The 23012-nt window shown below is 38.2% G+C and overlaps 1 protein-coding gene across 1 annotated transcript in view; it reads right to left on the bottom strand.

Annotated features, from left to right (window-relative positions):
• The window catches only part of LOC126180617 (WD repeat-containing protein 35), a 179962-nt gene that overhangs the window by 108799 nt on the left and 48151 nt on the right, over positions 1-23012 (bottom strand). The window contains exon 3 of the mRNA XM_049924707.1: positions 5981-6147. Coding sequence (XP_049780664.1) covers positions 5981-6147 — 167 coding nt within the window. The remainder of the gene's footprint in view (positions 1-5980; positions 6148-23012) is intronic.

Raw genomic sequence — 23012 nt, 5'->3', positions numbered from 1 at the left:
GGTACATAGTATTGTATTTGTTCTGGTTTAAGCCAATGCTCTGATAGACAGTGGATCGTTTGTAGGATATAAAGGATAAAGTGTACATTTAATATGCTTTTTGGGTAAAATGTACTAATACTGAAACTTCTTGAGAAAACAAACTTGTGTGCTGGACCAGAACTCAAACCACAACTTTATCCCTTCATGACTATATCTTTTTCCTGTAGCTGACAGTCCAATATGATACACAATAAGGCCTCCGTAAAGTATGGAAAACAGCAAATAAGTAACAGAGGGTTGAATCTTAAGCAAAGTTGTGAAGCATAGCTGTATAGCTGCTATATCTGACAATGATGCTGATATGGAGAGGCAGACTAGCATGTTCAATACTGTGTCCCACTCTAGTTTCAACGTAGCACTTGCCAAAGATACAACATGAGCAGGCCGCTGCAAGACATAATGATAAGAAGGAAAACTTGCTGCCTCAACACCAGCAGCATGTCTATCACCCCATTTGTCTGCAAGATCTCAATGACAATCACTGTCTGAGCTCTGGCCTTAAATACATCCCTCAGAGTTCCTGTGTCAATGGAAGCTCTTCTCAGTTTACGGCCACCAGTATCTTGTGACTTTGTATGACAACTTGTGTTTGGCATTGTATGACAGATTGGAAGAATATGGTATGAACTGCTCTGTGTAGCTGTGCTTGTGTGCTCAGTGTAAATTAATTTATTCCTGAGGAATTCGCAGCTCACAACAATTGCTGATGAGAGTTTCAAACCTGAGTGCAGCTACCTTGGAGCAGCTGCTCCTCGAACTCCATCAGCAAAGAAGGGACTAGTTGGATGCCGTGCAACAATAACTGGCTGCTCTGAAAGATGCTTTGCCAGTGACCCTGACATTTCCTTCGTTTAGTGAGGAATTTGTATCTTCAGCAATTGCACCAACATTTCAATGCTTTGAAGGGGAGGTGGTTCAATTCCTTCAAAAGTCATGTCCCTTAGAGAAACTTGAGAACTGCAATTTTATCACACCTGTGAAGTATTGATGGAATATCATATCTAGAAAATCCATGTAGTTCCAGCGACATTAGCTTTTAAGCAGTGCCACAAGGAATCCAATCAGTTGTACAAGGAGGGGGAGGCAGAATTGCAGGGTATAAGCCATGGTTGCAAATTCACAATGACAACAAGCTGCAAACAAATCTACACTGATTCTATGATATGTGGTGCAACAATCAGATTAGCAACAGATAAAAAGGTGCAAACACCAACACTATGGATGAATGACACCTCCTCAACACCACCCTTTAAATACCACTTAAGTTTGAAGATGTGCACGCTATAGAAAAGCTTTTTCTATAGTACTATGAAGTTTCTGCCTCAAGTGTTGCCATCACAGTAGGCACATCACCAGTCAACACTGGTAGATGCAGAGATGTTGTGTAGGACTGCAGTGACTCATTCATCAAAGAACCTCTCTGATCACAAATTTTTCATGACAAGCAGAAAGTACAGTACACAAGGCAGTGTGGTCTCAGTGTCCTACAAGTTCTTCATCTTCTCTTCCTCCTCAGCATCATCTCCTGCACACTGGAAGTGGCAGGGTTATGTCATGCCCCCTGTGTTTTATTAAACATCTGCAACAGCACTGCACAATTCTAAATGCTGTGTGTTTTCAGGTTGGCATATCAGGTCATATTAGAAGTGTCTGAACAGCAAAGAAGATGAAGAAAAAGAGAGAGAGAGAGAGAGAGAGAGAACCTTGGGATCTACTAGTTTGCAATACAATGTCATCAAGCTAGGGTAATCTGCTCAAATTAATGAGTGAAATGTCAAAAGGTCAGAGCAAAGTAACATTCCATGTGGACACATGTGTCTCAGTGTCACTGATCAATTGGTACAATTGGTTGCTCAGATCTCCTCCATTAGAAACAAATCCTAAAACTGCAACATCTTTGGCAGCCATAGCATCCTGGTCGTAGGCCTGTTTTGAATGCAAGCATCTTATAGTGGGGTTGTCAGAGATACATCTCTCTTGGTTATAAAGGATGGTGAGGTATAAAACATTTTCAGACTCCATCAATTCAAAGAATTCAGGTTTTTCTATACCGGAATACATGCGTGTATTTGTACCAAACATGCTTCATCAGCACCTGGCAAACCTCAGTGCTCATTCTGCAGATCTGTTATCCCCAGGATCAGGGTGTGCAATGAACAAAGAAGAACATATTAACATGCCATCATAGATGGCACCACATTTCACGCATGCTTGCCTGATTCCATACATGTTAGGTGATTCCATCAAGACTGATAGGATCAAAATGTCATCATTCCCATCTCGGCTAGTGTATGGATCATAGTTAAGAAACCAAATTGTTCATTCCAGTTGTGTCAATATTTCAAAGCTAATAATTCCCAAATTGTTGCGGATGTATTCCCTGTACCACATCTGAAATATTTATTTTCCTGTCTTAATGAAAGTACATGTTTCTCCAAAACTGACCTTGCTGATGTGTACCTCCAGTAGCCACTAGATGAGGATTCTCAGAAATATCTGGTCTTGAATATGCCATTTGGCCTATATATATACCTACGTCTATCTTTTGGCATTGTCTGCACACCATCAGTTTCTCAGAGTTTGCTAGAGCAGCTGATTAGCAGGGTACCTCCCTGCATATGACACTGCAGGAGAAAATATGTGACAATGCATGGACAAGTTAATGCAGTTATTTCAGATATTGCAGTAGACTGGATTGGACATGAATTTTAAAAAGTGTAAATTTTCCCAAAAATTCATTCATTACTATGGATTTATAATGGAAAAGCATGGAATCCACCCCAGCAAGCGACATATGCAAGCAAATGAGGAGATGCCATGACTCAAAAATCAAAAAGAAGTGCATGATATTCTTGGGAAAGTTGATTATTATAAGTAGTTCCTCTAGAATGTGCCTCAGATTGCCAAGCCACTGAACATTTGTGGAAGAAAGTGGTAGCTTTTATGTGGTCCCCACAATGTGAGGGGGCTTTCCCATGCCTTAAAATGAAGCTCAACTATGCACCATTTCTCATTCCTTACTCTTCGGGGAAACTTCCAGTTCTAGCACTGTGACGCACCTCAGCATGGTATTGGAGCAGTTTTCTTATATAAATAAAAGATAATGGTGGTTCAGAACAACCAATCAGATACATTTACAAGGCTGCCCAAATCAACCATTACCAAACTGAAAAGCAGGCAGTGGTGATTACTTATACCATTCAGAAGTTCCATTGGTACTTGTAGGGAACAAAATTTCATCTAGTACCAGATCATAAGCCATTACTTGCACTGTTTAGGCTTAGATCTGCCCTGTCAAACCGAACAATGTAAAAGCTTCAACACTGCATACTGCTCTTTAGTTCATACTCATTTTTTACATAAGCCCATGAGTAAACATCTAAACACAGACTCACTATCGTACCTCCCCCAGGTGTCCAAGATATCAATAAAGAAGATGATGTTTGTTTTCAGTTATACCAGGCTGTGTGTCATGACCTCACAGATCTTCCAATCTCTGTAGCAGCAGTGGTGCCAGAAACAGCATCTGACCCAACACCTCAAGACAAGGGTGCTATGTGGTTACCCTCAGTGTGTGTCTTTTCCTATGACAATGGCAGTAAAGGGTCACTTTTTGTTGAAGCGCAGATTATATGTCACCATCCTCCTGGCAATACAGAATTTGATTGATTTTAACAGGAGAGCTAAAACAGCTTAGGTCTGACCCGCCACAGCCCGCACCGAAACTAGGTTTATTGTGCAGTATCGCTCCCTGTATATCTAGTAAAGCCAACCAGTGCCCTTAAATAGTGCAAGGAGACCCTCTACAAGTTTTCTGTTAGACACAATTTCTTTAGGTCTAGTTGTTCCGAAGATTCTGTATCTTTTACTCTCCAATGCCATGCATTCAAAGATTAGGTGTGATGCAGTTTCTTCACCCTCATCACAGATCCTACATTTAGGGTCCTCTTCCATTATACCCATTGTGTGTAGGTGTTTTTTGAAGTTCCCATGGATGGTAATCAGTCCAGTCATGAGTTTGATCTCTTTCCTGTTCAATCTCAGGATTATAGAGCTTCTTTTAAAACATGGCTTGGGCATCATTACCTTACCATGTTTTTGTTTGTGGACCTTGGTCCAAGGCAATACAGGGCACTCACCGTGTGGTCATTCCCCCAGGCTCTGCATAGTGGACACTGGGGAATATGGTGAACAAAAGTGGTAACACAGTGTCATGTGTATCAGCCAGCTATTGACAAGGGCAATGAGCATGTCATCAAGGGGTACCAACAGTGTTTGGACAAAAAGCAGATATTCTCTACCTGGCCAAAACCAACCAAACTGTCGAATGGTTACAAATCAATTTCGGCCTCTACAGTAATTCTGTTTGGCTCATAGGCTTTCTCAAAATTCTTGTTTATCAGTAGAGTGACGTCAGCAACAGCATACTCTACAACCTGTGCACTATCACAGATTTTTGCAATTGAGGGCCTGGCCCTGCACCATAGTTACTTACAACAATCACCAATTCCACTCCATCCAGTACTCAAAAATTTGCTCATCACATAGGATACAACACCTCCTCACTGCCCCAATTCACCCACAATGAAGTTCAGGTGTCTCAACAAGTCCTCTAATACGTTCTGTCCTACACTATCAGGGTATCTATTTCCTCAAAACTCACTTGACTAGGTCAGTTCAGTTTTATATTCCTCGTGCTTTGTTGGTATCCTCGGTATCTCTATTGGCAGGTACTCACTGAAGTGTTTCTTATTCACTTTTTTTAAGCTCCTTTCAAATGGTATGTACTCTGGCTTCATCACAATGTTGACATTTTATGATTGGTCTGTATTTGTCTTAAAATATCCCAGAATAACGTTGGTATCACAGTACTATCTTCCCCCACAGTAGTGACAGACATGTTGACCAAGGATTTATTTAGTGGTGACCTGAGCACCAAAACATATATTTTTAGGATTCCATAACTCAATCAGTGAACATGGAAGCCTTACAGGATCACTTTGTTGTCCTTCTGTCTTTTTTTCTGTCTGTCGGTCTGTCTGTCAGTCTGTCTGTCTGTCTGTCCAGCTGTTAAAAGCCCATTTTCTCAGGAATTACAACCTGTAAGGTACTTCCCGTTGATCTAAAGTCATGAAATTTGGCAAGAAGCATGGTTTTGCAGTACAAGTAAAGGGAAAAAAAGCAGAAAACTGTTAATTTGCAATTGTACCACATGAAAAAAATTTATTTTGTAATTTGTTATCCACCTTACAAATTAAAACATTCTCAAAAGTCTTGGGACTCCTGGGACCAATGTCTTGCCAGTATCAATGTCAATAACAGGCAAAAATGGTCCAAATTCTTGATAAATGGGATGGATAAACTATCTATATACATAATTAAGTTTGTATGGAACCCTCAGCATACAAGTCCTGCTTGCAACTGGTCAATTTTTTTTAACTCAAAGCACATTCAGCGAAGCAAATGAAACTTTGTTGATAGTGGAAAGGTGTCTTTATCATGTGCCAAGTACAGCATTCCTTTAGCTTCCATGGTGGATTCTGCTCACAGAATCAAAATTTAAAAGCTGTGCACTGCTTTGAAAACCAAGCCAGTTTCTCAAACTTGAATAATTATCTATTATTAGTCATTTTAACATTGTTCTAATGCATATTAAATTTTTGAACTGCCTATCCCACATTACTTATAACCCACACAAATCATTATTTCATTTCTGTATATGATCTGCATAAGAGAAAATGAATCATCCTCATCCTCACCCTCATTACAAAATGTATTCATGATTGTAAAAGGCAAAATGAACATCTTCCCATAAGACAGAGAATAAAAACTGTTTCTCACAAAGCAAAATATTACAATTAAATACAACCTCTATTTTGTAGAGAAATTTAGAAGAGAGTTCACATATTGGTGATTCCTAGTGTCATACACAACTTACTTTGTATAGTGTCCACACAATGATGAGTCCATATTGATCACTTGTTGTTAGCTTCTGATGAATCTCATTCCATGTAATAACTTGTATTTGTCCACTATGGCCTTCCAGAGTTTGATTCATAGACAAGTTTGAAGGTGCTGCTAGCCCTTTCAGTTTTCCATCCTTCCCTAGAAACATTATAAATAAATTCTCAAATAAAATGCTACTCATAAAAAGCCTCTTGTGTCACAGGGAAAAAAACTGAGGTTTGATATATTTCTCAAAAACTATTATTTACATCTGTGTAACCAAGTAAGATGATTATCTGGAGAATGGATGAAACTTAACTGGTTTTGAGTGGAATTCTGTAATTTCTCTTAGAAAAATAATCAGATTTAAACCATAAACGAGACTACAAATTCATTTGCATCACTGGTGAAAATCTGCACATCAGTGATGTAAATTATTATTTACACCATATGCCTCAATCCATTATTGGAAAAATGTTACAATGTAATGTACTAAAGTTTGTGAATAAAGAGAGCAACACACACACACACACACACACACACACACACACAGGTAGATTTTCTTATCCTTTTAAAATGTGTAAACAAGGATCAAGGTAAAAACTAAAACTTTTATTTCATTTCAGTAACATGGGTCTTTTTTACAATAAGGGCCAAAGTAAATTCAAATACATCCCAAAATATATGAAAATTTTCCTATACTACAGTGATAAAAAGTATCACTTGTTAAACTACCAGTCAATCCTTTATTTCTTGGTTACTAGGAAACTATCAGCTCTACAAATGTTTGTTTATTTTTGTACAAAAATGACATACACTGTTCATGGACAAGTCTATTATCACTGCAAGGTTGTAAAATGAGAATACTGTAGCAAAATATAGAACAACCTGTAGGGACTGCCAGTAAACCCTGAATAGAAATAAATGCCCCATACTGAACATAAAAAGGTAGAGAGAGCCATTACTGTTTAATCAACCTATTGGTGATAAATCACTGAAGGCAGTAACAACTGCAAAGTACTTAAGAGTAATAGTCCTGTGGGATCTAAAGTGGAATGACCACACAAAAGTAGTTGTAGGAAATCAGTTACTTGGCTGAGACTCAATGGAAGAATCATATAAGGAAATGTGATTCAACCACAAAAGGAGTAGGTTACAAAACACTTCTTCAACTGAGTCTTGAGTACTGCTCATCAGTCTGATGGTGTTACCAACTAGGACTAAAAGGAGGGAGAGACAAGATCCAAAGTGGGGTGGCATATTTCATCACTGGTTTCTTTAGTAAGGGCAAAAAGAGGCAATTTAAAATTCAAAGAGTGTACATTTCAACAAGAAGTAAGATATGTTACTTTCTCCCACAAACATCTCACAAAATGAGCATGACAAGAAAAACTGGAAAAATTGGAGCTCATATGAAAGCTTAAAAACACTATGTATGATTGGAACAAAGAAAAGGGGGAAATTATAGTGGTACCAGAAGTATCTTCTGCCACACACTAATAGTACCCTCCACACACATCATACGATGGCCTGCAGAGTTTAGTATCCAACACAGCTGGTAGGGAGAATACATCAGAGATGCTCAGGCTCTAGATTACAGCCATAGTAAGCACACCAGGTGATATGGCCCTCCGATGAGCACTTACCAATAAAAACCATGGCTTGCTTCTAGATAGTCATTCTCTCACTAGTCTCTGCAGCCTTTAGTTATACATCATTGAGCAGCAGAGTCTTGACTGCCTGGTTTATGTTTGTGATTTGGATTAGTCCCTGGCTTGTTGTATACACTTAACATGACTTTGCTACACTCTGGACTGGTTCTGGTTATCCATTCACATCATGAACTCTATTGACATTTACTTCTGGAACTGCACATTCTACATCTACATCTACAACTATACTCTGCAAACCATCAAGAGATGCATGGCAGAGGGTATGTCCCCCTGCATCAGTTATTAAGAGTTTCTTGCTGTTCCATCCACAAATGGAACATGGGAAGAATGATAATTTGAATGCCTCTGTGTATGCAGTAATTATTCCAATCTTATCTTCATGATTCCTGTGTGAGCGATAGGTATGGAGTTGTTGTATATTCCTAGAGTAATCATTTAAAGCCAGTTCTTGAAACTTTGTTAATAGACTTTCTCGGAATAGTTTACATCTACCTTCAAGAGTCCTCCAGTTCAGTTCCTTCAGTATCTCTGTTGTAAGCAATCTCCTCTGTAGATTAATTGCACTTCCCGAGTATTCTAGCAATGAACCTGCTTTACCCATGACTGAACCTATGTGATCATTCCATTTCTTATCCCTACAAAGTGTTACACCCAGGAATTAAAATGTGTTGGCCGATTCCAATAGTCACTCATTGATGTTATAGTCATCCAATACTATGCTTTTTTTCAGTTTGTGAAGTGCAAAATTTTATATTTCTGAACATTTAAAGCAAGATGCCAATCTCTACACCAGTTTGAAATCTTATCAAGATCCCACAGAATATTTATGCAGCTTCTTTTAGATAGTACTTCATCATAGATAACTGTATCATCAGTAAAAAGGCTGATTTTACTATTAATATTCTCTGCAAGGTCATTAATATACAATAACAACTGCACAGGACCCAACACATTTCTCTAGGGCACACCCAAAGTTACTTATACATCTGTCAATGACTTTTCATTCCAGATAACATGATGCGTCCTCCCTATCAGAAAGTCCTCAGTCCAGTCATAAATTTGACTTGATACAGCATACGACCGTACTTTTGACAAGAAGTGTATGGGTGGTACTGTGTCAAATGCGGAAAAAAAAACCCCAACAACAACAACACTGGATCTACCTGGCTGCCTTGATCCAAAGTTTTCAGTGTGTCATGTGAGAAAACTGTGAATTGGTTATCATGTGACTAATGTTTTTGAAATACCTGCTGGCTGGCATTAAGGAGGTTATTCAATTTGAGATACCTCATTATGTTCTAAGATTCTACGACAAATCTATGTCAAGGAGATAGGACGGTAATTTTGTGGATCACTTTTACTACTGTTATTGTAGACGGTTGTGGCCTGTGTCTTTTTGCAAGAACTGGACGTGGTATTTTGCTTCAGGGATCTGTGAAGGATTGTAGTTAGATGAAGGGGTAACTCAGCTGCAAATTCAGTATAGAATCTGACAGATATTCCTTCCTGCCCTGCAGCTTTTTTCAATTTTAATTATTTCAGCCATTTTTCTACACCACTGACACTAATACTTATTTCATTTATCTTTTCAGTGGTACAAAGATTAAATTAGGGCAATCTCCTGGGTTTTCCTTTGTAAAGGAACACTGGAAAACAGAGTTAAGCATTTCAGCTTTTGTCTTACTACCCTCAATTTTCGTTCCTGTCTCATTTGCTAGGAACTGGAAACTGACTTTGGTGACACTAACAGCCTTTACATAGGACCAGAATATCTTTGGATTCTGTGAAAGGTCACTTGATAATATTCTGCTATGCTAGTCATTGAAGGCTTCTCACATTGCTCACTTGACAGCCAAATGTGTTACATTCAGCATCTCTCTATCTATAGCCCTATGCTTTGATTCACACCTATTACACAGTAATCTCTGTTTCTTTAGAAGTTTCTTTACAGTGACTATGTACGATTAAGGTTCCCTACCATTATGAACTGTTCTACAGAGTACATATCTATCCGGTGCATGGTCAACTATTCTTTCAAACATAAGAGCCACAGTTCGGCTACATGCTCCTGCCCTGTGCTGTAAGTTTCAAGTTTCTCATTGATATATGTCACTACTGCATTTTTACCTAGTTTACTGTACATATCATGGTAACTGATACCAGTTTTAATGTGGATATCCTCAAAGAGATCAGGTCTATTTGTTGCCATTAGAGCCAATATATTTCCATCATGAGTGGGGTTCCTAACTATCTGTTCTAGATAGTTTTCAGAGAAGGTATTAAGTAAAGGTTCACAGGATGTCTTATCATGCCCACTGCTAAAAAAACTGTAATTTTCCCAATTAATTGTTGGATGATTGAAGTCTCCAACAATGTTGCAGAATGACTGGGGAACTTATGTACATTTGAACTGAGGTTTTCTCTGAAGTTTTCAATTGCATCAGGAGATGAGTCTGGTGGGTGATAGAAGGCGCCAATAGGAGCCAATTATCATTTTATGCCCACCCCTGATACTGAGTCTTGCCCAAACAATCTCACAAGCTGCTTCAATTTCTACTTCAGTAAATTTGAGTTTCTTGTCTACTGCGACAAATACACAACCTCCATTTCCCATTTGCCTATCCTTTCACTGTACACTTAAATTTTCCATAAAAATCTCACTGCTATCAATTTCAGATTTCGACCAGCTTTCTGTGCCTAGTATTATGTGAGCTCCACTGCTTTTCATGAATGCTTCAAACTCTGGCACTTTGTTGCAAACGCTTTGGCAGTTTATCACTAGGATTTTAATACTCTCACATGTGGGAGGCATTTCTTTTGATCTTATACTGATAGTTCTGGATTTCCTCCAGCTCTTGTTATCTGGATTGGATGGAGAGTCGCCCAATCTAAAAAAACCTTTGTGGGTACCCCACACAGTCAGCTACCTGAGTAGCAGACTCTGATGTGTAGTGCACTCATGACCCATTTAGGGGGAACCTACAGTTCTCAACCCTATGGCACAAGTCCAGGAAGTCACAGCCTAGCTTGTCACAGAACTTTCACAGTGTTTCATTCTGCTTGTCTCTACACTACCACCAGTGGAAGTTATCCTAAACTGTGTTCTACCTACAGGACAGAAAACAGAGTCTAGGTGTACATGTAGAAATGTCTCGATTAATATACAAAGAATGAGCTTGCAGAACGTAATGGTGTAGAGAGATATGTCAGTGATGTGTCAGTGATGTGGCAACATGTGATTGAATCTTTTATTTAAGGTTGCCTGATAACAGATAGTGAGTCATTACACACTTATTTCCCTCACATTGGGGTCAAAGGAATAGCCTACAATGACAGGAGCAGGTACTTTTAAATATGGACAAATATGCTTGCAGGAACAAAGCTGGTCAATTTGCAGAACTGCAACTTGAGCTGGCTGTGACTGTAAGCGTAGACCAGATGTGGTTAAAATTCAAAGAAATAGTATTGAGCACAATTGATAATCTAATAAGAGAGGGCACTGATCCCCCATGGTACTCAAAACATGTCAGAACACTGTTGCAAAAGCAATGAAAAAAAAAGGCCAAATTTCAAAGAACACAAAACCATGAGATTGGTTAAGTTTTACAGCCATTCAAAATTTAGTAAGAACTTCAATGTGAGATACTTTTATTAGTGTTCATAATGAAACTCTATCTCACAATCTAGCAGAAAGTCTGAAAATGTAAACTACACTAGCAGAAAGACACAATCAATATTTTCACTGTGCAATAACAATGGAGATGACATGGATGACAGTGCCACTAAAGCCGAGCTACCAAATAGAGTTTTCCAAAATTCCTCCAACAAACAAAATGAAGTAAATATTTCAGAATTCTGATCGGAAAGGATTGCCAACACGAATAACTTAGAATCAGATATCCTCAGTGTAGCAAAGAAGCTTAAATCAGTTAAAAAAGGCAATACCTCTGATGCAGACTGTACGCCAGTCAGGTTCCTTTCTGAGTATGCTGATACAATAGCTCCATACTTAGCAATCACATACAGTCTCTCACTCATAGAAAGGTCCATACCTAAAGACTGGAAATTTGCCCAAGTCGCACCAATACCCAAGAAAGGAAATAGCAGTAATCTGCTTGATTACAGACCCATATTGCTAACACCAATTTTTAGAATGATTTTGAAACATATATTGTGTTCCAACATTATGAGTTACCTCAAAGAAAACAATTTATTGACAAACAACCACTATGGATTCAAAAATGTTGTTCTTGTGAAACACAACTAGCTCTTTATTGTCACGAAGTGATGAGTACTACCAACAAGGTCTGTCAAATTAATTCCATATTTCTAGATTCCCGGAAGGTTTTTGACACTGTTCTTCATAGGAAATTTCTAATCAACCTACTTGCCTAAGGACTATCATCTCAGTTGTACAACTGGACTCGTGACATCCTGTCAGAAAGGTAACTGACAGAAAATCATTGAGTAAAACAGAAATGATATTTGGCATTCTCCACGGAAGTGTTATAGGCCCTCTGCTGTTCCTGATCTACATAAACAATTTTGTAGACAATCTGAGGCCCTCTTAAGATTGTTTGCAGATGATGCTGTCATTTACCATCTTGTAAAGTCATCAGATGATCAAAACAAATTGAAAAATGATTTAGACAAGATATCTGTATGGTGCAAAAATTGGCAATAGGTCCTAAATTATTAAAAGTCATCCACATGAGTACCAAAAGGAATCAGTTAAATTTTGGTTACAGGATAACACAGACATTGAATAAGTTGGGTGCTCATTTTGTATTATCACAAAAATAGGGGTTAGGGTGCCATGGATATGATATGCGAATTTGGGTAATTATAAATGAAGAACAAAAAGGCTGTTGCAAAGGAGCACGAGGATGTAAAGAGCAACTGATAATAGATGCAGAGGTGACATATCAAACTAAAACTAAACAAAGATCGCTACACTACGCATACATTTATTACCAAAAAGCTTTTGATAGTGTACCCCACTCATGGTTACTACAAATATTGGAAATATACAAAGTAGATCCTAAATTGATACAGTTCCTAAACATAGTAATGAAAAATTGGAAAACCACACTTAATATCCAAACAAATTCAAATAATATCACATCACAGCCAATACAGATTAAGCGTGGAATATACCAAGGAGACTCATTAAGTCCTTTCTGGTTCTGTCTTGCTCTGAACCCACTATCCAACATGCTAAATAATACAAATTATGGATACAATATTACTGGAACATACCAACACAAAAACACACATTTGCTATACACGGATGATCTAAAACTACTGGCAGCAACAAATCAACAACTCAACCAATTACTAAAGATAACAGAAGTATTCAGCAATGATATAAATATGGCTTTTGGAACAGACAAATGTGAGAAAAATAGCATAGTCAAGGGAAAACACACTAAACAAGAAGATTACATATTGGATAACCACAGCGACTGCATAGAAGCAATGGAAAAAACAGATGCCTATAAATATCTAGGATAAAGACAAAAAATAGGAATAGATAATACAAATATTAAAGAAGAACTAAAAGAAAAATATAGACAAAGACTAACAAAAATACTGAAACCAGAATTAACAGCAAGAAACAAGACAAAAGCTACAAATATCTATGCTATACCAACATTGACCTACTCATTTGGAGTAGTGAAATGGAGTAACACAGACCTAGAAGCACTCAATACACTTACACGATCACAATGCCACAAATATAGAATACATCACATACATTCAGCAACTGAAAGATTCACATTAATCAGAAAGGAAGGAGGAAGGGGATTTATTGACATAAAAAACCTACATTATGGACAGGTAGGCAATTTCAGAAAATTCTTTCTAGAACGAGCAGAAACTAGCAAAATACACAAAGCAATCACTCATATAAATACATCGGCTACACCATTACAGTTTCATAACCACTTCTTCAACCCTTTAGGTCACATAACATCAACAGACACGAAGAAAGTAAATTGGAAAAAGAAAACACTACATAGCAAGCACCCGTATCATCTAACACAGCCACACGTAGATCAAGACGCATCCAACACATGGCTAACAAAAGGCAATATATACAGTGAGACGGAAGGATTCATGATTGCAATACAGGATCAAACAATAAACACCAGATATTACAGCAAGCATATTATTAAAGATCCCAATACCACAACAGATAAATGCAGACATTGCAAACAACAAATAGAAACAGTAGATCACATCACAAGCGGATGTACAATACTAGCAAATACAGAATACCCCAGAAGACATGACAATGTAGCAAAAATAATACATCAACAACTTGCCATACAACATAAACTAATAAAACAACATGTTCCCATATACAAGTATGCACCACAAAATGTACTGGAGAATGATGAATACAAATTATACTGGAACAGAACCATTATAACAGATAAAACAACACCACATAACAAACCTGACATCATACTCACCAATAAAAAGAAGAAATCAACACAACTAATCGAAATATCCATACCCAATACAACAAATATACAGAAGAAAACAGGAGAAAAAATTGAAAAATACATCCAACTGGCTGAGGAAGTCAAGGACATGTGGCATCAGGATAAAGTTGACATTATACCAATTATACTATCAACTACAGGAGTCATACTACACAATACCCACCAGCACATCAACACAATACAGATACATCCAAACTTACAACTACAGAAATCTGTAATTATTGATACATGTTCAATTACCCGAAAGTTCCTAAATGCAATGTAACATATACCGTACAGTTAAAAGGAAGTCACACTTGATCAAGGTCCGCGTCACTTTCCATTTTTAACCAGACCTAAGGTCCGAGAAAGGAAAGAAGATAATAATAATAATAATAATAATGTTTGTTTGGAGGACTATTAACATGCCACTAGAGGATCCAAAACAAAGTGACACAGCCCATCTCCACCTTATCACTGGCCACTGCCATTCTGTTCCGGATTCTCTCGTCGTCTATCATGGTACTGTGGCATGAGAAATTCAGTGTGTACTGGGACTGCAAGTATGCCCTTGCAAACAAACAAAAAATTAATTATGTAATAACTCTTACTACCAAATCCAGCCACACCTCAAACATGAGTATTTCATCTTAAAACACGGAAGGATATCAAAAGCTTAAAGTCAACCATAATGGAATAGGCCTGGAGCCATGCAACAATCCTCGCAGTATGGAGTCACCATTGACAACCCCTATTCCGCAGATCACACTGTCAGAACAGAAAAAAAAGTTGCCACACGTAACAACCTCCGAAAAATACTGGAAAGCAGGACATGGGAAACACACCCTTACGTGGTGGGCATTATTAGTCTGTTATTAAGCAACTAAGTGGCAGAATATGCATCCTGGTCTGGAGGCAGACATGGGCTTGAACTCCAGCTGCTGTAATGTAAGAGGCTAGCTATGACCCACCCTATAGATAGCTTATATATACCAGCCAAAATTACACCAACAGATATCTGTAGAGAGGTCACAGCAGATGTGGAATACACAAAGCATGCACCTTCTCAAATCATTTTCTCTACAGGAAACAAACTGCAATACTTAAATCTAAAAAAGAGCTTTACAAGTACCACCAGTGAAATCACCGCCATCCTCAAAACAGCAAGGGAGTAAAAATGAGCTGTACACTTGGAAAACACCCAGGGATAGATGCCGCCTCAAGAAGGGGTACCAGGATGGGTGGAGGAGGTAAGCATGGAAATTTATCAACTGAATCCAAGTGAGAGTGGGGAGAATCAAACGCAATTATTAAAGTAGGGATTCCTTCCAGCTGACAACTACTATGTGTGTGACTGAAGCCAAATTCAAACTATGAGCTCAACTAATGACCTAATAGCTGGAAATGCAAATATGCATAATGTGTCCTGATACTGGGCTTACACTGTTTAATTTTCTGTGTCTTAGACATTTGTTTTAGTAACAGATCCATGACAAAATAATGAAGGAGATATATGACTGAGCTGAAAAATATGTGTAGTCTGCAAAATGCTGGATGGGACACTGACGCAAAAGTCATTAACTGAATGCAAATGGAATTTATTTCTGATATTATGCATTTTGGTGCTTGCCATCAACATTTAAAATAAATCATATAACTACATATGAAATAAAAATGGGTTTCAAAACCAATGTTGACATACAAATAAAACCAATACAATCATAAGAAGAAACGTACACTGGAACTTCAAGTAACCAGTGGATACAATAGTTCCACGTTTTAATGGTAACAAACAAGAGCAGATTGATACAAGATTACTGACCACTTTACAAGCATACAAATTGTGAGCACCAGATGGCATAGCAAAAGTGGGCATGACACTCTACAGTGTCATCATACAGATTGTGTATGACTTACAAACAGCATTAACTGAAGACAAACAAAGCAATTTACAATAAAAGTGAGAAAAGTTTACAGAAGATACACATAATTTAAAACTATTTTCACAGTACTCACAACATTCTCAGTGTGACTTTTCCCAAGGATACATGTGTTCAATGCCAGATGGAATTGCACATACAAATGTGATGCTGCATAGAGACACACACTGATGAGCCTAAACATTATGTCAACCTACTTAACAGCTTGATGTCCATCTTTGGAATGAAATACATCACTGATGCTGCAATCAGGGATCCGACAGTTTGTTGGTACGTTTGTAGCGGTATATGGCATTAGATGTCTACGCACAGGTCATGTTATGCATGTAAATAATGGGTCACTGATTTTTGTGCATGTGTGTGTGTGTGTGTGTGTGTGTGTGTGTGTGTGTGTGTGTGTGTGGTAATGGCACCCAATAGTGAGCTAGATGGATTCCATAGGATTTAAATCAGGCAAATATGGTCACCAAGACATCAATGTGAGTTCACTATAATGCTCCTCAAACCACTGTAGCATGCTTCTGGCTCTGAAACATTGACAGTTACACTGCTGAAAAATGACATAGCTGTAGGGGAAGACATCAATCACAAAGGGATTCAGGTAGTTTGCAGCTGTCATCATGTCTTCAATTACTACCACAAGTCTCATGCATGTGCAGGAGAATGTCTCCCATAGGACAAAACAGCTCCCGCCAGCCTGTATCCATGGTGCGCTGCACGTTTCAATCCGCCGTTCAGCTCGAAGGTTGCATTCGGAGGGACGACCAGCAACCTAGTGCAGCAAAAATGTGATTCACTCAATGAGTCAACATGTTTCCATTGACTGATGTTGAATCCCAATGGTACAATGCCCACTGCAATTGTAACTGATGATGTGGCTGTGTCATCATGTGAACAAGAAGGTGTGGTCTGCTGGGGAGATCCATGCTGAACAATGTACAATGAATGATGTGTTTCAAAACACTTGTGCTTGCACCAGCACTGTGCTCTTTCAGCAGAGATGCCACGGATCACCATTGATCCTACTTTACACAGTGCACAAGCCTCCGAACCCCACATTCTGTGAAGAGTCATGGACGTCCAACCGTTTAGTGCCTAGTGATAGTTTCACTGTCCTTCTACCTCTTTCTGTAGATGTTCAAAACAGTAGCACATGAACATTTGATTAGCTTCAATGTTTTTGTGATACTCATTCATGGGCTCTGCATAATAATAATCTCCCCTTTGTCAGGGGCACTTATCTCAATAGATTTCCCCATTTTTGACTCATATCTTGGCTTGGGTGATCCCCCATCCATTCCACTTACAAAGTTTTGTTACCATGTCATGTGCCTGCAATGCCACCAGGTGGCACCAGCATCACAGTGGGCAGTGTTCATAATGTTTTGGTTGATCAGTGTAGTATTAATTATTGGTATATATAAAAATAATATATAAATAAAATAACAGCAATCACCATAAAAAATAAGTGTGGCTTACAGGTGATAAAAGCAAAATTAACCTACTCAGTACAGATCTCAACCTGTACTGAATGAAAAGTAGCATACATAAGCACTAATACAGCTACATGCACTACATTGCATGAATAGTTAACATAATTAAAAATTTAGTGCCAACATATTAGCACAGCATAACAAAATCAAAAAAACATTTATAGAAATATGTACAGCTGAAATGAATAAGCACCATGGTGCTATCCAGCATTATAACAAGTGCAGACAATGTGTAATATTTAATTCATAACAGGCAAAACAATGTTTAAATGACCAGAGGGCACTGGTCGAGGCCAACAATGAAAGCCATAAATATAACAAGCTGCTATAAGTACACATGTAAAGGTAAGGAACATAACAAAATGAGAAGCGAGGGGTGGGGGGAAAGGAATTGAAGGATGGTTTCGTTAAAAAGATTTTGACAAGCACGCACAGGAGAGAAGCGAGATGTTGATAAAAAGATGAGCAAATCTGGGCTATATATCCAAAAATCAGCTAAACATCAAAGAACCATTTATGATTCGAATTGATCTGCTCATTCAGGACATTGTGAGAATTGTTCATAGAATGTGTGTAATTTAAAGTTCTTCAAGTATATTTAAACCTATCCCTTTTCACTCAAAGAGCAAGATGAGCATCACACTTTCAGTTGGTCCTAGGGAATGAGCCTTGCTAGCTAAATGACTTCCAAGGCCGACAGCATTCTTATAATTATGCTCTCTAAATCTAGTTTTAAAGTCATGACCACATATATATATAATAACACGATCATCATGTAATTTTGTAAATGCCTGAGTTTGAAAATTTATCTACAAATACTAACAAAGAGATAGAGGGGCTGGCCAGTACTTACCTCAGCTCAGTACAGCCGATAGATACACATAAAACAGAACCGAAAATTTACATTCCTAGCTTCCGGAACAAATGTTCCTTCATCAGGGAGGAGAGAGGGGAAAGAAAGGGAAGAAGGGAAAGGAGATTCAGTTACTCACAACCCAGGCTATGAAGCAACAGGGAAAGGAAAATAGGGAGGGTAGCAAGGATGGAGGCATGGTTGTCAGAGGAAAGCCAAAGATATTCTACTGTAAGTACTGTGTCACAGTCCTTACAGTAGAATATCTTTGGCTTTCCTCTGACAACCATGCCTCCATCCTTGCTACCCTCCCTATTTTCCTTTCCCTGTTGCTTCATAGCCTGGGTTGTGAGTAACTGAATCTCCTTTCCCTTCTTCCCTTTCTTTCCCCTCTCTCCTCCCTGATGAAGGAACATTTGTTCCGAAAGCTAGGAATGTAAATGTTCGGTTCTGTTTTATGTGTATCTATCGGCTGTACTGAGCTGAGGTAAGTACTGGCCAGCCCCTCTATCTCTTTGTTAGTATTTGTTTCACATCTTTATATGAGATTTTCCATTAATCATTTAAAATTTATCTACAGTTAGCTCTATGAAGTGCACAAGGCGGAACTGAGTTTATTCTGTGTACAAGCCAAACTGTATTATAGCTCTTCTAAAAGCGTTAGTGATTCATTTACAAAACTAACCTGAATGTGAAATGCAAGCCCACTTAATGTGGTCATCAACTGAAACAAGACTGTAAGCCCGCTTAACAAAAGCAGCTTTGCCTATGTTACAAATAAACTCTTCTGTATACCAACTGTCATATCTATTTGCACAATAACATCAGTATCCCTATCAATGTTCAGTTTTGCAAGCCTATAAAACATTACATGAAAAAAATGCTCATTTGTGTGTGCAGGGGTGGCATGAATCAGAACCAATAATTATATTTGTATTGGTATGATACTAAATATATCTAAACCAAAGCCTGTACCTTCCCTTTTAACCTTCAGGTCAAGATAGTTGTACCATCCATTACTATCTGTTTCCTCAGTAAATTGTACATTTGCAAGCAACTGGCTGAGTTCATTACCTAGATTCATTACACCATGTCATCACCAAGAAATAGGACAAGTACATCATCAACGTATCTGCAATGGATAAGGATGTTATCAGTAATGGATTTGTTATTATTAAAAAAAAAATTCTGTACATCATTTATGAAAATGTCAGGTAAAATGCCTGACAGACTGCAGCCCATTGCAAGGCAATCGTTCAGAAAATACGCTTTACTGTTAAAAGTGAAGCAGTTAAAAGAAATATGTATTAGTTCTAGTAGCTCAGGTATATCTCTAACACTCATCTTCCTGTGCATTGGAAGGTTCATACATACAATTTTCAGTGTCTCACTGACTGGAATATTTGTGTGAAGTTTGGTGATATCTAAAGGTGCAATAATTGTCTTTTGAGGGATAGATGTGTCCCTGTGAAGCATTACCATTTCACAGCTATTTTTTTACAGTCCAAGTTTCAGTAAAAGTAAACACAACTTTCAGCTTTACACAGCAGAAAATTACGACAGTAGTTAGGCCCCTAACAACCATTCACAACCCGATGAATAGGGCAATTCATTTTACGTTACTAAATCTGTGAATGGTGCAAGGGAAATTTGGGATTCACTGGGATCTCTCTCGTTTTAGCATAATCTGAAGCGAAAGAAAATTAGAATTTTTATGAGCTTTTTCATATCCCTGGAATATTATTGAAGTGGGCATTTATTGACTTCAAAAGTGTTGTTAGTTTGAAAACATTTTACACTTTTCGAAACGTAATCTGAATCTGAGACGAGGACTATAGACTTACCCTTGTTACCTATCGTGCCAATGACATTATTTTCACGTAATCTATGATTCAGTTTATTTACTGCTGATGAAAGGGAATTGGACAGAATGGCCCAAATGTGAAGCTTTATGAACAGAGACTGTGATTTTGGCTTGCAAGGGCTGAGAAATTTTGCACATATCACAGGCACCTTTCACCACAGCTATTGTCCTTTCAATAACTTGTGCATCCACCTTCACAGGAAGATTGTAATTTAACACTTTATTCAAGAGATTCTCTTCTTCAGTTGAAATCTCTAACTTCGACAAGCAATAGGATGTTTGTATTTGGAGGCAGTGTTGTCTGAGTTAACCAGAGCAAGCTGTGTAGTAAGTGCATGCAATTTACGGGATTGTCTTCTACTTATGTCACATCTATCCCAACATAAAGTACCTGTAATGTCCGCCAACTGCTTGGCACCATTTTTATTTCACTTTTCATAAACATACGTTCATAGTGGGGATTAATGAAGTTTGGTGGCAAGAAGAACAAAACTTCTGGTCAGGTGAATACAGGGTTATAAATACAAAATAAAAGGTTTAATAATGAATAAAAAATAAGTATGCAGATAAGCTACTATGAACAGCATAGTGAACACATTATTGTAGCCAAGATAGACATGAAGCCCACGCCTACCACAGTAGTACAAGTTTATATGCCATAGACTGAAGACATGTATGATGCGATAAAATAAATTATTCAGATAGTTAAGGGAGATGAATATTTAATAGTCATGGGGGACTGGAATTTGATAGTAGGAAAAGGAAGAGAAGGAAAAGTAGTAGGTGACTGTGGACTGGGGGAAAGGAATGAAAGAGGAAGCTGACTGGTAGAATTTTACATAGAATATAACTTAATCATAACTGACACTTGGTTTAAGAATCATGAAAAAAGTTGTATAAGTGGAAGAGATCAGGAGACACTGGAAGGATTGAGATTGATTATATAATGGTAAGACAGAGATTTAGGAACCAGGTTTTAATTTGTAAGACATTTCCAGGGGCAGATGTGGACTCACATAGGTGTTGGCAGCCCTGCTCAAGACCGCTTGTATGGAGACAGAGCTCTCATGAAAGATAAGTAATTTAGGTTGTAATTGATTGTAGTTGAACACTTTGAACCAATTAAATACATTCTTTAGTGTACTCTTCAAGCTCACCATTAAAAGTTTTTCTTTTATTTGCGTACTGTTCCAGATATCGCGAAAAGTTCATTTGTTTACTTACTGCTGCTTAGGTCTAATTTTTCGAGTATGCATGTTTAGCGTTATACTACAATTGTAAGTGCATTTGCTATAGTTTAACTGATTAAATACGTTCATTAGCGTGCTTTTCAAGCACACCATTAAAGGTTTTTCTTTTATTTGCGTATTGTTCCAGTAATCGCAAAAAGTTCATTTTGTTTACATTTTGTGGCTTTGCCTTACTTTCCGAGTGTGCATACTTAGCGTTATACTGCAATCTTAAGTGCATTTGCTATAGATTAACTGATTAAATACGTTCATCAGTGTGCTCTTCAAGCTTGCAATTAAAGGTTTTTCTTTTATTTGTGTATTCTTCCAGTAATCGCAAAAAGTTTGTTTTGGTTTCATTCGGCTGTTTAGGCCTAATTTTTTAACATGCATATTTAGCGTTATACCACAAATTTAAGTGCATTTGCTAATACTTTACTTACATATTAGTTTTCAAAACATATTTAGTGTCATTCTACATCTGTATTTAATATATTATCGTTATCACTAAGTAAATCTCTTAACTAATTTCCAAACTACCATGGATACTAAGTGTGTGAGCTGCAGTAGGAAAGTTGGTTCAGGGGTTTTGTGCAGCTGTTGTGACAGGTGGATTCATTGAGGAAATTGTAGTGGCATGGGAATTGGGGAAGCAAATGAGACTCTTTCATTCTTTTGCAGTGTTTGCTCAAGAGATAGGATTATAGCTGAACAGGAGGAGAAAATTAGAGCCCTTCAGACTGATTTGGACAGAGTGAGGGAGGAACTGAAGAGGTTAAGGAGGGAGGAGGGTAAACAGCAGCAAGAAGTGGTGGCTGGGAACAGGGGCCACAGAAAGAGAACAATGTCTGACAGTTTCCCAATAGGCACAACCAATAGATTTGCCTTGCTACCACAGTTAAGTAAGAAAGAGGCTCCAGTAGAAGTAGATGTAGTTAAGATGCAACAGAATCTCACTAGGAAACCAATTGCTTCAAAAAAGGTAGAAAGTAAGAGGAAAGTTCTGTTGCTAGGTAGCAGCCACAGAAGAGGTGTGGGTCAGATTTTGCAGGAAAAATTAGGTGACAAGTACCAGGTCACAAACTTTTTCAAGCCAAGTGCATGTCTTAGCCAGGTGGTAGAGGATATAGGTTCCTTGTGCAAGGGTTTCTCAAAGCAGGATCAAGTGGTGATAGTGGGTGGAGTGGGAAACAGTACTGATAGGGATCAGGGCTACTGTATTGAGTGTGACCCGGTGAAAATAGCCTCTGCAACCACCCGTACCAATGTTGGGCTGGTGCCTGCTTTCATGCGGCGTGATCAGCCCCAGTTGAACCGTTCTGTCAGGAGGGTAAATATGGAGTAGGATCAGTTGTGTAGGGGGGCCACTAGGTCAGACAATGGATTGGTTCCTGTCGAGGCTATTGATAGGGGGGATTTCACAGGCATGGCCTACACCTCAATAGGAAAGGGAAGGGTAAACTGGTAGGGTTATTAGTGAA

The sequence above is a fragment of the Schistocerca cancellata genome, chromosome 1 (genome assembly GCF_023864275.1).
Source record: "Schistocerca cancellata isolate TAMUIC-IGC-003103 chromosome 1, iqSchCanc2.1, whole genome shotgun sequence".
Lineage (NCBI taxonomy): Eukaryota > Metazoa > Arthropoda > Insecta > Orthoptera > Acrididae > Schistocerca > Schistocerca cancellata.
This window is presented reverse-complemented; position numbering and strand designations above follow the sequence as displayed.